The sequence below is a fragment of the Equus quagga genome, chromosome 4, assembly GCF_021613505.1.
Source record: "Equus quagga isolate Etosha38 chromosome 4, UCLA_HA_Equagga_1.0, whole genome shotgun sequence".
Taxonomy (NCBI): domain Eukaryota; kingdom Metazoa; phylum Chordata; class Mammalia; order Perissodactyla; family Equidae; genus Equus; species Equus quagga.
This window is the reverse complement of record NC_060270.1, coordinates 24,096,369-24,109,719: the sequence shown is the minus strand read 5'-3', so window position 1 is coordinate 24,109,719 and position 13,351 is coordinate 24,096,369. Positions and strand designations below refer to the sequence as shown.

Below are 13,351 nucleotides of genomic sequence, written 5' to 3'. Positions count from 1 at the left end.
GAGCGGTGCCATGTCCGCGCCCAGGATCCGAACCCTGGGCCGCTGCAGTGGAGCGCACGAACTTAACCACTCAGCCACGGAGCGGGCCCCTAAAATGAAAATTCTTTTAAGTGGAGGAACATAGTAATTTGAATAATATGTTATATTGTTCACTAGATTACTCTTAAAGCTAAGACCAAGAAATAGGAAAGACCTCTTTGAAATGAGGAGAAAATGACTTTGATGAATGGTGCACCAGCCCAAAGATCTTCTGGCAGGGGGAGGCCAGGATGGGGAGAGGTGTGTGTCTGGCTCAGGGAAGCAGGTGACAGACACAGGTCAGCCCTGCACAGCATCCTCCCTCCTGCACCCACCACGGGGGGCTGCTCTGCCCTCTGGGACTCTTCTGGGCTGGCTGTCACAGTGGGCATTCAGGTCTGGGAGTCCTCTCCCTCAGCAGAACATGTGGTGCCAAAAACAAAAGTTGCAACCAGCCAGAGCACTTCCTTTCATTCCTGCCTTGAAAAATTCTGGAGCAGCTGGAAGCCCCCAGGAGAGATTCTTTTGTGCCACTCTTTGGAGCTTGGTTGTCTGCCTGACAGTCCGTGTCGGGGCCACCATCCACGTTTGTACTGGAGAACCTGTCCCCGATCTCCTTTCTGGGGCCAGTGAGAGATGGGAGGCTGGGGAGTTGGAGGGGAACAGGTGATAGCTCATTTGTTATTCAACATGTATTTGGTGCGTGCCTCCTAAGCGACCTGCTCTGTCACTGTGGTGGCTCTGAGTCTGTTGGAAGAACTCCTTCTCCAACCCTTTGGAGAGATCAGCGCAGTTCCTGCCCCAGCACTGCAGACCCTGACCCCACTGCCTGCTTGGGTTTTCCAGGCAGGAGAGAGATGCAGCAGGTGGGGTTGTGGGCCCCCGCCCTCTCACCCCTGACTCTGAAGGGAGGTGGTAGATCTCATGAATCTCCTGGAGGCTCTTCTGGGATTAGCCATACCCATTTGGTTTCTGGCAGGAGAGAAGCCTGGGATGCTCCCACCTCCCTTCATCACGGAGGACATTCCAAGCCTCCTTTTCTAAGACCTCCTTCCCTCTCTTGCCTCCCTCTCCCCTATTTCCTGAGGACTTGGTGTTCCCTCACTGCCTGTGGGGACCCCAAAACCCTGCTCTGTGCCCTGCCCTCGTCCCTATTTCAGAACTCCCTCTCTCCCTCCCCTCCCCCAAACCAAGGTGAAGAGCAAATATTGCTCTGCTCTCACCTCCTGACCATCTTGCTACTGGCTCAGTGACAGACTTCCCATTTCAGCTCATTTGTTGAGCACCTACCATGGTCCAGAGAGCCGGGGCCGTGCCCACCTGGAGTCTAACTTCTGGAGACGGCAGCCCGGTGAGGAGTCCCGATATCCAAGCATTGGGTACCTACTCAGTCAGACTCCAGTTTGCATGCAGGGCCCTTCAGAGGCATCCGGTAGCCCCACCCAGGGCTGCTTCTGCCCTCCCCACCACTGAGCCAGACGCACTCTGATCCAGTTCCTGTGACCTCCAGGTGTCTTGTGTCCACACCAGGCCCAGCCACCACCTCCAGGTTTTGCTCTCCAGGGACTTGGGCTGAGGTTAGTGTGACCAAACCCTGGCCTCTGCCTCCTAGGCCACTGCACAAAGCAATCCCCAGCCCTTCCTGTGGGACCTGCCCACGCCTCTCCTATCTTCCACACCAGGGGAGGAGCATCTGAAGGGTAAAATGGGATGAAAGACCAACCCCTTTCTAGGCACTCAGTAGTTCTTCTGGCATATGTGTGGTCCCCTCGGCTGGCCTTTCATGCAGAGGGTCTGCTGCTACTTGAAAAACACCGAGGAGAAAGTGTGGTTTGAGAGGCATTTCTGTGCCCTTCTTTCTCTCTGCCCTGCAAGCAGAACAGTCTTCCACGTCAGATTCCCTGGGCGAAGTTTTGCTGCAGTTAGAAATTAAGGGTTAAGAAATTAGAACACCCTGCAGGTGTGACTTTTGTGATTTGTCAACACAAAGACCAATGTTGAGCCATTCAAAATTCACAGGAAGACTGTGTGACACACTTGAGAAAGACAATGGCAGTGAAGACAAAGTTGAGTGTCCAAGAACCTGCCCACACTGGCTTTGTGAAAACCAGATCAATCCTCTGGTTATGTTGGGGAGGAAGAAACTTTCCTCTGCCCTCTTAGGTTCTGATCTTGGGGGTCTGCAAATCAAACTGACAAAAGACAGATTAACAAGAAGTAAAAACAGATTCAATTATGTACATGTACACAGGAATTCACAAAGATACATGACTCGAGGCATTTAGAATTTGGGGCTTATATACAATTTTAATAAAGAATGATAAATTGTAAAGAAATAACTAGACAAAGGAAAAGGGGTTTGGGGCTTCTGGAGTGGGTAAATTATGAGAAAATGACTAGGAAATGTAGGATAAATGAGGGTTGTTTAGCAAGGTTTGGTAAGAGTCTTTCTCCTCTTCCTGGTATGGAAGAGGCAAACACCTTTACAAGTGGGAATTTATGTGACCTTACCAAAGAGAAGCTTATGTCCTGCTTTTAGACAGAAAGTGGGAGGGCAGAGATCTAATTGCCTTCAGCTCAAAATAATCCTGACGCCAAAGATTTTGGAGTGGCTTCCTCTGATCCCCTTCAGTTCAAAACTAGATAAGACGAGGGGGAGAGGCGAGTAGTTGTGTTTTTAATGCTAAGGGTATTGTGTTTGTTGATTGGGTTGATTTTTTTTTTTGGTAAGAAGACACATGATCCTTATGCAAATGCCAGCAATAAAGAAAAAGTCCAAAAAAGAAAGTCTAAAAAAGATCCTGCAAAAACCCACCACCTAGAAACAGCGTTACTAAAATTCAGATGCTCTCTTTGTCATCATGCTCTGCATATATTCCAAGTTTCACTTTGGAGACGTCCTCCGTCATGGGGGAAATGCTGGGGGAGCTGAGGCGGGCCAGGAGCCAGCCGAAGCCCAGGGGGTGTTTCAGAGGGTTGGGCTGCCAGAAGGGAAGAGCACCAGAGGCCAGGGGACTCTCCCCGCCTGTGATCATTACAGAGATTAAGCCCTATCTTTGCAGGATTATAGCTCCTAATTAGGAAAGGAGGTTTACAGAGGGGGACCTTTCGCATTCCACAGCGGGCTGTGTGCTTATTCCCCTGCAGCCTTCTGCCGTGCTGCCGGACTTCCCCGCTTCTCTGTTCCAAATGGAAAATGTGGAGACAGAAGGAAGCAGGTAGTGACAAGCAGGAGTCAGGCTGCTTTTTGGTGGGGCTAGCTTAGGCCACACAGAGACAGGGAAAGCTGGGAGCCCCTAGGAATTCTAGCCTATCCTTGGCGTATAAAAGGGGAAGCTGAGGCCCAGAGAATGGAAAGGAGTCGCATATGACAATGCAGACGCGGCAACTAATAAGCTCCCGCCCTTCCCTCATTGTGACGTGACCGAGAGTGATTCTCTCCATGCCTCCTTAAAACATAGGTCAGTGTCTTGCTTTTAGACCCGTTAATGCCATCTACAAAAAGTGATTACTAAAAACACAAATATATTGATTGGGGGATATAATTTGCATTGCAAACGCTTTCTTCTTTTTACAAAAGTTTTCATCAGAGGGTTCCTCCCAGTAGCAAGCTTCCCTTACAATATTTCAGTGGGTTTTGTTTTACAATATTTAGTTTTCAGGTATGGATATAATTTCGTAAGCGAGGCCTCTTGATGCTAAAACAACTCCAGAAGGGTTCGTGTTGTCGTTTACGATGACAGTTCATAAGGATTTGGGGGAAGGGACGTTAGTGAGGACTTAACTCGGGAGGTTGATGGCATGAGGGCCCAAGATCCATCTCATGGGGCTCAGGTGGGGTCAGGGCAGGACCAGCAGCATAATTTGTGGGGCCCAGTGCAAAATAGAAAGGTAGGGCGACTTGTTCAAACATTATTAAGAATTTCAAGGTGACAGCAGCAGAGCATTAAACCAACAGTGGGGCCTTCTCGGGGCGGGGCTCTGTGCAGCTGTGCAGGCCTCACACCCACAGGGCCGGCCCCAGGTCAGGGTGAGTGGTGGGGCGGAGGGTTGGTGTGAAAGGAGGTGCACAGAGGTGAGAGGGGAGGCCGGTGAGCCATATATCTGCTCTATTCGGCTTTGAGATACTTTACCTTCGGAATTTTATTCGGCTTGTGCTATTGGTAAACGAGTCATTCCTGGGATCACAGGCTGGTGAGGGAGTCAGGGGAACTGCGTACAGAAGGACTGTGTGATATCTGTGGTCATGCTCCGGGCTCCTTACTGTGGACCAGGCCTCGTGCCCGGGGCTTTGCACTACAATTTACTTCATCTTCATAGAAATATTCGTGTAAAGTAGCAGGTGAGATACAGGCACTCGAGACAGATGCCGGGGTTCAAATCTCACTGACTGTGAATCCTTGGACAAGTTACTTAACCCCACTCTGCACCTCAGTTTCCTCATCTGTTAAACAAAGTAATGAGTTGCCCGTATTATAGGGTGGTGTTAAGATTGAGTGCGTTCTTCCATCTTCAGCTCTTTGCCCAGGGCCAGGCACACAGTTAATGTCTGATAAATGTTCGCTGCTGTGATGATGATGATGGAGGAGAGCGAAGGAGGAAGAGGAGAAGTAGAATAAGTAGAAGCAGAAGAGACAGTGACCTCTCTGTAGTTAAGTGGCAGGTTCTCCATTTTACAGAGGAGGAAACCATGATGGAGAGATCAGGGAAATTGTCCAAGGGCACCCAGCAAATGACCTGTGCTCTTTCCTCCGCCGTGGTACCTCCTGGGGAAGCTTTCTGGTTTGGCCTAAATGCCTCAGGCTCAATGAACTCAAGTATAGATGGATCACCAATCCCATGTTGCCGATTCAAAGTCTGCCATGCAGCTACACCTTTGCTCAGCATCCTGAGTGTGCTGGGCCCTCATGTGGGTGCTGAAGGGTATGAGGATGAGAGGTGGAAGGGGGCCGGCAGATGGGTGCAGTGCTGAGTGCTGAGGGCTGTGCCGTGTGACCAGTCCATGGCGAGCGGGGCAGGAGCACTGGGAGGAAGGAAGGGACGCCTCTACGCAGGACCTTAGAGAGGGTTCTGTGGGATGAAGTTCTAGCCTGGGCTGTGGGGAAGAATAGAAGAGTGGGGGCGCCTGCTGAATATTGTGTGGAAGTCAGAAACTGAAGTAAATTCCTCCGCCTCAGCCTCACAGGCAGGTGGTGTCAGGAGGCAGGTGACACCCAAGAGTACAGTGAGCACTGAGAAGAGGCTGAGCCACAAAAGCCTGGGGAGCCACACCCTCTCTTCTTTCCGTGGTGGGAGGAGAACAGGCGCGAGGGCGTTTGAGGGTGCAGGGCTTTGTCAGCCTTCACCTTTGACCCCAGTTAGCACTCACTCGGGGGGATCTTCCCACCCTCCGCTGCCTACCAACCCCCCATTCACCCGCTCTCCTGCTCTTATCTCCCAGGGTCAGTGGACTTTCCCCCTTCATGGGTGACAACGATAACGAAACCTTAGCCAACGTTACCTCAGCCACCTGGGACTTTGACGACGAGGCCTTTGATGAGATCTCCGATGATGCCAAGGATTTTATCAGCAATTTGCTGAAGAAAGATATGAAGTAATGAGTTGAGATTTCAGTCTTTTCAGCTTCCCCACTTCCTGGACGGGTGTCGGAAGCAGGGATTTCTTTTGCCTGACGTGGGTCCCTCCTCACCTGAGGAGGGGAGGGTGGGCATTGGGAGTTGGGGGGCTGGGAAAGGGTCTTCCTAGGCCCCTGCTCCCTGATGTCAGATACTCTACTCATCTTTAGAAGCACAGAAGCCTCACTTGAAAAGCAACGCTTGACCGAGTTGCGGGGCGGGCGGCAGCTTGTTGTGTGTGAATAATGACAGCCCCTTTTATCTTCCTATAAAGTCCTGCTGAAACCTCAGCCCCTCTTTAGGGGTTGCACGGGAAGTATCCTATTTGTGGGTCCTGATCACATTCCCAGTCTATTCTGGCTTGGTGTTTCTTTCATATCTAAATTATTTAAGAACTGCCTGCCTGAATATGGCCAGGCACCCTCTACCACTGGCCAAAGTCAGGCTGTGATCCCGAAGCACTGGGCTCAGCCCTCTCCCAGCTCCGTCTCTGTCCCCCCAGTAACAGTGCATTGAGGTTCCCCTCCTCTGCCTTCTGGGGCTTCCTGGTCAGTGGATGAATATATAAAACAGTGATGAACAGTGGGAGGCCGGTGTGTTCAGGCACAGAGATGATCAAAGGCTGTGAGGAAGGGTCAGATACACAAGTCGCTCAGTATGTCACTGAAAGCGGAGTGGAGGTGGGAGTTGTAGAGGAGACTGAGCGGTGAAGGTGGAGGGGGCCGTGGTGGCGACTAGACAGAATTCATTGGTGAGGACTCTCCTGATGAGAGGAGCCAGCGAAATGAAAGCAAAGGTGAGGGGGCTATGTGTGTGTAGGGAGAGCTGGCCTGCCCCAGGGGAAGGAAGTAGTGGGAGTGTCAGGTGAGAACATAGTGGGGGTGTCAGGTGAGAGCAGCTGGCCTATTGGACTCCTGACTCACTCTGTAAACAGGTGGCCAGATGGGGCAGGACCTGGCTCCAGGAGCCCGATGGAGTTGTATTTGGCAATGGGGAGCAGTTATAAGCTTTACTCTGGAAAGGGTATGTTGAAATATGTGGTGCGCCAGGTGATGAGAAGGGGAGGAGCAGCCTGACTCCATGGGTGAGGGGGAGGCTGTGCATTCGCCAGGTGACCTTGTGGCCTAGATTCTGCCCTGTCTGGCTGGCCCCCAGACACCCATGAGGCTGACGGTCATCTTGCTCACCCACGAGAGGAGTCCTGTTTGGGATAGGAGAGCGCAGTTGCTGAAGGAGCTATGCTGGAGGGTCTCTTAGAATGATTCTGTCTGATTTTCTGGGTACCTACCCTCCTCTCAGTCCTTTTTAGCCATCTCAGGGCCAAACTCCTCCAGAGGCTTCCACGCTCTTTGTCAGGGAGGTCTTTTTAGCATTTTGCTGTCACAGTCTTTGTATCAGAAGGAGGCGTGACCCAAGGAGAATCTGGATGTTGTGGAAGTCTAGATTCCCTTCCATGAGGGATTCCTACTCCAAGGGTGCCTTGGGGACATGCACGCCTCCTTCCTAAACTCTGCTCCGAGCGCAGCTTTTGTCAACCAAGCTTCATTCCCTGAAGACTTGGGAAATGAGATATTGTGTATATACCCTATTTTGACCTTGAATTAATTCAGTAATGAACTGTGTTGGCCCCTCTGTGCTCATAAAATGGACTCACCAAAGAACTAATTTCAAATAGATCAAGACACTAGATTCCCATAAACTCTTTAAACTCAACATCTCTTCAACCAGAAGTCTCCATCTATCAGCACTTGTTGTTTTTCTATTATAAAATCAACACACGCAAATTGTAGAAAATTTGAATATAAGAAAATTAAAATAATCCACAATCCCTTTATCTAAAGATCACTATAGTTTGCTATACTTAGCAAATTTATACTCAGTTTTCTACACATGTTCACATTTGGCTCTTTGGGCTTTATTAGTCCTATTACAAGTAAAGCGATGGCCCTAAAATATTTCTAGATTCCCAGAGCTTTCAGAAAGATTAAATGAGTTTCACTGCAGTTCTAAGGTAGTATGTAGGACATACCTCTGGGTTCTAACAGGAGAAACCTGATAGTCAACCACACCATAAGACATGAGAGTTCAGTGGTCCTTGGAGATTTGGGCCTAATGTTTCACTCTAGCCTCCACTAGACAAGGAGGCAGAAGGATTAGGCCTCCACAATGCCAACCCCAATCCCCATGTGACCAGCAGAATGACTCCACCCTGGAATATGGTGCCAGCCATTCCCAGACATGTCTGTCCAGCGCTTAACCTTCCTAGACCCCAGGGGCAGGTCATGAGACTCCACTTGCTTACTTGGTGGTTAGGTCTTCTTAACACTCACCTGTTCTGGGTCCAGTCAGTGTAACCCAGACCAAGAGAGGGAAAAGGCCAGGAACACGGTGACCCTGATCATGGTGGATGGACTGGGAGCAGAGAGGCCTCAGCTCTGCCCTGTGTGACTGGGGACAGGTGACCTCCCATTTCTGATTTGACCAGCAGTCTCTGAGGTCCCCTCCTGCTCAGAAATCCTCTGATCTCTGCCTCCATCAGAAACCGCCTGGACTGCACCCAGTGCCTTCAGCATCCATGGCTAATGAAAGACACCAAGAACATGGAGGCCAAGAAGCTCTCCAAGGACCGGATGAAGAAGTACATGGCAAGAAGGAAATGGCAGGTAATGAGGGGGTCACTTTGGACTGGGATGTTGGCCCTCATATTTGCTTTATTCAAGCCACCCTCATTCCCAGCTTGCCCTGGCCTCACTCCAAAAACATTTAAATTTGTTTCTGAAATAGTCTGGGAACAAGACTGACATTTCATGTCTTCATGACCAGGGATGAGCACTGTCACCTTTAGGACTATTTGGCAACCCTGGAGAACGCGATCTCCTTAAAGGTGGTGTGATGGTCTTACATTTCTCAATGATGAAGGAGGAAGGCACATGATCCTACAAAGAGAGACACGGTCCCCACCCTCTAGGGAGATTGTATGTTACTAGCTACATGTCCTTGGGCAACTGACTTAACCTTGCTGTGCCTTCGTTTTCTGTACAGTGGGGATAATCGTGGTACGGCTGTCACAGCAGTGTTGTGGGAATTATATGAGATAACCTTCACCAGGCCTTTAGCACGTTGCCTGGTACATAGTAAATGTTTAAAAGAAAAATGACACCAGTAGCTAATATGCATGGAGGGCTGGCTGTGTGTCAGGGAGTGTTCAACGCACTTTATATGCATTAAGTCTTTTAATCCTAGGAGGCAGGCACTATTGTTATCCCCACTTTTCAGACAAAGTGAGGCAGAGAAAGGCTAGGAAAGTCACCCAGGGTCATGTAGCCAGTAAGTGGGAAAGCCAGGATTCAAACCCAGAGCCTGGCTCCAGAGCACACGTCTTAACAAGGACACAGAATTGCCTCTGACTGTCAGCGGATGGATAAAACAATCACTCCAAATCATAGGGAAACGTATCATCTATTTTATTATTCTTATTATCACTCTTAGTGTATAAAATTCCTGAGCTACCGGAGGGTCCGTGGTTTCCATACTCAAGAATGTATAGTGTGATGGGGAACTGAAGCCAATAGACATAAAAGGACATAACGCAGAGCAAGAATGATAAACTGTCTGTATGGCTCTCATACCCATATATGTGAGTGTGGACAGGAGAATGGAGCCAGGCACACCAGAGTGGGCTGTAGTGGTGAAGAAATGCTGCCAGGGCGGGAGTTTGGTCATGAAAATGGGCTGGAACACTGAGAAGAGGGGAGAACAGCCCGGATGAAGGAAAAGGCACAGAGGTGGGGGCCACACCTCACCCTGGTTTTGCTGGCCTGACAGGAAAACCTTTTAGCTGGGCTGTCAGGGGACCTGGAGCATTTACACCTTGGTTACGTGGCAGAGAAGAAGGAAATCGCTGGTTTAGGGACAACGTTGGTAATTTGCCACACTGGGTGGCTAAAGCGCCGTTCCCTCAAAAAGTACAACTGCACACAAAGGTTGAGAGAGGAGCAGAGGTGAACAAGGGGCTTTGGTGTGTGGGTATAAGGGACCACCATCCCCTGCACTCCTCCGCCGGGACCCCCCACAGCGGGAGTCAGTTCTTGGTTAGGCCCTGTGTGAAGGTTTGGGTGGATTGTTCTCCCCCGAGTGCCAGGTGAGTTGGAACACCTGTGCCACTTACCCTTCCCTCTGGTGCCATTAGGATCCAGTGAGATCAGAGTTATGCATTCTTTAAAAAACCCAAAACCAAAGGGGTCCATAAAATCGAACGTGGGCGTTATTAATGATCCTGTGGCCAGTAGATCTCAAAGAAATAGCGGTATTTCTGGGAAAATAGCTGGTATGGGGGTGGGGCGGTCCTCAGAGCAGCGAGTCTCACTGGGTTTCACTTGGATGAGGCTGTGGGATCAGGGGCAGCCTTATGGCTCAGGCTCTCTGGGAGCAACGACACGTCTGCTGGTGAACCAAAGCCAGGAAGAGCCTAAACCCAGGGGACAGGCGCAGAGAGAGATAAGGAAGTGAGAGAGGAAACAAATGGAATTTTTCAGTCAGGGAACCATAATTTGTGCTGATGTTTTAATCACGTAAGATTTTTTTCTTGCTATATATGGTGTTATTAGCCATAAGGTTTTCTGGAAGTGCGAGGGGAAAGAAAAGGGTAGAGTTCAGAGAGGAAACCTTAATTTCATATTTTAATGTAAGTAACAGCATTTGGAAATGGTTTTTCCACAAAAAACAGTGGTTAGGTTTCACAAAGTTACACACTAAAGTAGCCCACAGAATCCCATTTGATGCATAATGTCCCTGAAGCGTAATTTCACTGGTAATTGTTCCACTGCATCTGACCATCTTGTGTTAGATTTCTTCCCTAGGAAAATGTTTTCCACATTTTTAACTCCAGATACCAGGACCTCAGCACCCCTAGAATAGGGGGTTCCCTCTCAGAGCCGAGGTTCTGTGTGGTGGGGTGGGGGGAGTGGAGTGGAGTAGAACGGGGTGGTCTGTGGTGGAGGGAGAGGGGCAGGGCGGGCACCCGTAGCCCAGAACGCCCCACAGCTGTGCAAGAGACGCTTCCTTGTTATCGTTCTGGTGTGGTTTTCATAAAAGGCCCAGGAGGAAGTAATATGGGAACAAATCCCTACAAGCAAGGCAATGTATAGATGGCTAATCGTATTATTGATCTTAGAATGAAGCTATTCTGAAAGAAGGTAGCGTTTTTATTTATATAAAAGAATCCTAAAAAGACATGTTGGTGACTGGTAGCATTGAGGATGGATTAATTGAGCAGAATGACAGGGCTTCTGTCTGCAAAACTGGAAGCAAAGGACTAGGAATTGGAGGCCCGTGGCAGCTGTCTTTATTTTCTGGGAACCACAAAGACTCCAGCAGTATGGACCAAAGGGCCATAGGGGAAGAAAGCTTTTGACTCAATGTAGCACAGAGTATTCTTGGCCATCCCATTTGGATATGCATTTCTCAAGGGAAATTGTAGTCTGGGGCTGTTGGTATATGCATAGGATCTAAGCCGGCTGGCTGGCTCCCGGGTGACCAACTTGCCGTCATTTACCAGGGGCTGTCTCTGTTTTAGCACTGAAAGACCCTCAGTCCTGGGCAAACCGGGCCAGTTAGTCTTCCTTGCTGGCACTCCCAGGGGAGGGAGTCTGTGCTGCATTAAGGAGGCCAGTACAGACACTGCCCACCTAGAACACAGGAACCCAGCCTTGTCAACTGTCCTCAAACAAGAGAAAGCCTTCCTCAAAATAAGAGTGGCAAATAGAGAATTGAAACTTCCTTTCTTGATGCTCCAAAAATTTCCAAAAGCCTTGGTCAGTAAAGCAGCAACCAACTTTCAGCTCAAAGCTGTGAATCTGGAAGACTAGAGTTTACAGATGCCTTTCTTTTCCAGTTCTGACAAATAACTTCCCTACCAATTTTTTTTCCTCAGTTTCCAAAGATTGAATTCCCATGTAGATTATTTTTAAGATTTTCCTTACTGAGCACTTCTTACATTTCTCCCTGTTTTAGAAATTATATGTTGTATCGCTCCATCTGATGGAAATTTCCCCCCTCTGTGTGGTCTTTTTGTGTATTTGCTACCGGCTCTGAAATATTGTAACTTTTTTATTTGCCTTGTTCTGATAACTTCCTGTTTGTCATTCTGTTAATAGAAGAGGAAAGACTTCATTATTCCCCACCAAGCAAATGAAGACAGTCCTGGTTTGTCACAAGCCAGGCGTTTGGAATTAGGGGGCCCGTGGGCTCAAAGGGAGTGTTCCCTGCTACACATTCACGTGCATGAATCATAGTCTTTCTATTGGAGACTAGAGCTGCAGGAAGATTCAAATATTCTGGTCCAAGGACATGAGAGCCAGAGAAGGGAACTGACTTGCACAAGGTCACACAGTAATCAGATTAGAGAACTAACCTGTCCCTTGTTGGGAATGAACCCTCTGAGTTTAGAGACTCCTGGCACAGGGCGAACGGATCTGTGTTGGAGAAAGGGAGTGGAGAGCTGAGAAGGGCTGAGTCGGAGACTTTGGCTGATTAGGAAGTAGTCCAGTCTGACATCAACTCCGTATGGAGGGCTGCAGGGCTAGCACCACCTCTTACCCATTCCCGAGGTCAGGGTACGCTCCCACGGGAAAGGCTGGATGGCTCCACACTCTAGCTAGCACAACAAATACATCAATGACATCACCAGTAACCACTTCTCCCAGAAGACCGTGCAAGATTGCCAAGTGGTCCCAGTCTGCAGGGGACACAGTGCCTCTGCACACAGTTAAGCTGGTTGGTCATCATCTCTCACCTTCCTGCCCCCCCATCACCTCCACCTGGGGCTTCCTGGGTTCTGTTCAGAGTGACCCAGCTTCACCATGGTGACAGAGGGCTAGAAGCATAAGCACACCACACTGATGTATGTGAGAGGGCAGATGGCCTGAGGACAGAGCAGGAGGGAATGACTGTCCCAAGTGCTTGAAAAGCACTGCAACAAGGATGGCATGTGACATAGCAGAAAAGTGATTATGGTCACAGCCGTAAGTCTCCACTTAAACCACACACACATGCACACACACACACACACACACACAATTTCCTGTGTGATTCCTTAGCACTCTGAAATTTTTTACTTTCAAAAAAATCTTTTTATTGAAGCATACTCGCTTTCCAGATAGTCCAAAATTGTGAGGCTTTACTGAAATCCTTGAGCGTATGAAGTTAGTTGAGGAGGAAAATGGCTTAGCCGGCACAGTTTGAGGTCCCGTGGCGCTAGCCATGTACCTATGTACAGGCCGTTCCCTCCTCTCTCGGCAGCCAGTCTGTGGTAGCAACATCTGCTCTCTGGATGCACAGCATCTGGATGCCTGAAAAGATGCTTTGGGTGCAGGCGTGGAAAGACTTGGTTAGGCCTCAGTTTCTTACCTTAGTCATTCCATTGACGTTTTCTTAGAAAAGGGGTGAAAAACTTACTTGAAGGTGAGAAATACAGACACAATTGTACGTTACTAAGGATTTCTTGGCCTAAGACCCATGCTTGGTAGAATTTTCACAATGGCCAAGAAAATTTTCATGTCGGGTTCTGGCATCCTTTTCGGCAGAAATTCCGTCCTCTCCTCAGGTGCCTCGTCTCAGAAAAGTGAAGCGTCATTGCTTTTCATTTCTTCGGGTGCTTCTTTTTGGTGTCTGGGTGTCCATGAGAGAAGAACACCCTTCTAGAACTTCACTGTGCGTTC

General features: G+C 49.1%; 1 protein-coding gene across 8 annotated transcripts in view; it reads left to right on the top strand.

Annotated features, from left to right (window-relative positions):
- Nucleotides 1-13,351, top strand: part of MYLK (myosin light chain kinase) — a 257,906-nt gene that overhangs the window by 237,827 nt on the left and 6,728 nt on the right. For all 8 annotated transcript variants that reach the window (XM_046658090.1, XM_046658087.1, XM_046658086.1 and 5 more), the window contains 2 exons: nt 5,459-5,611; nt 8,173-8,296. In XM_046658090.1, coding sequence (XP_046514046.1) covers nt 5,459-5,611; nt 8,173-8,296 — 277 coding nt within the window. The remainder of the gene's footprint in view (nt 1-5,458; nt 5,612-8,172; nt 8,297-13,351) is intronic.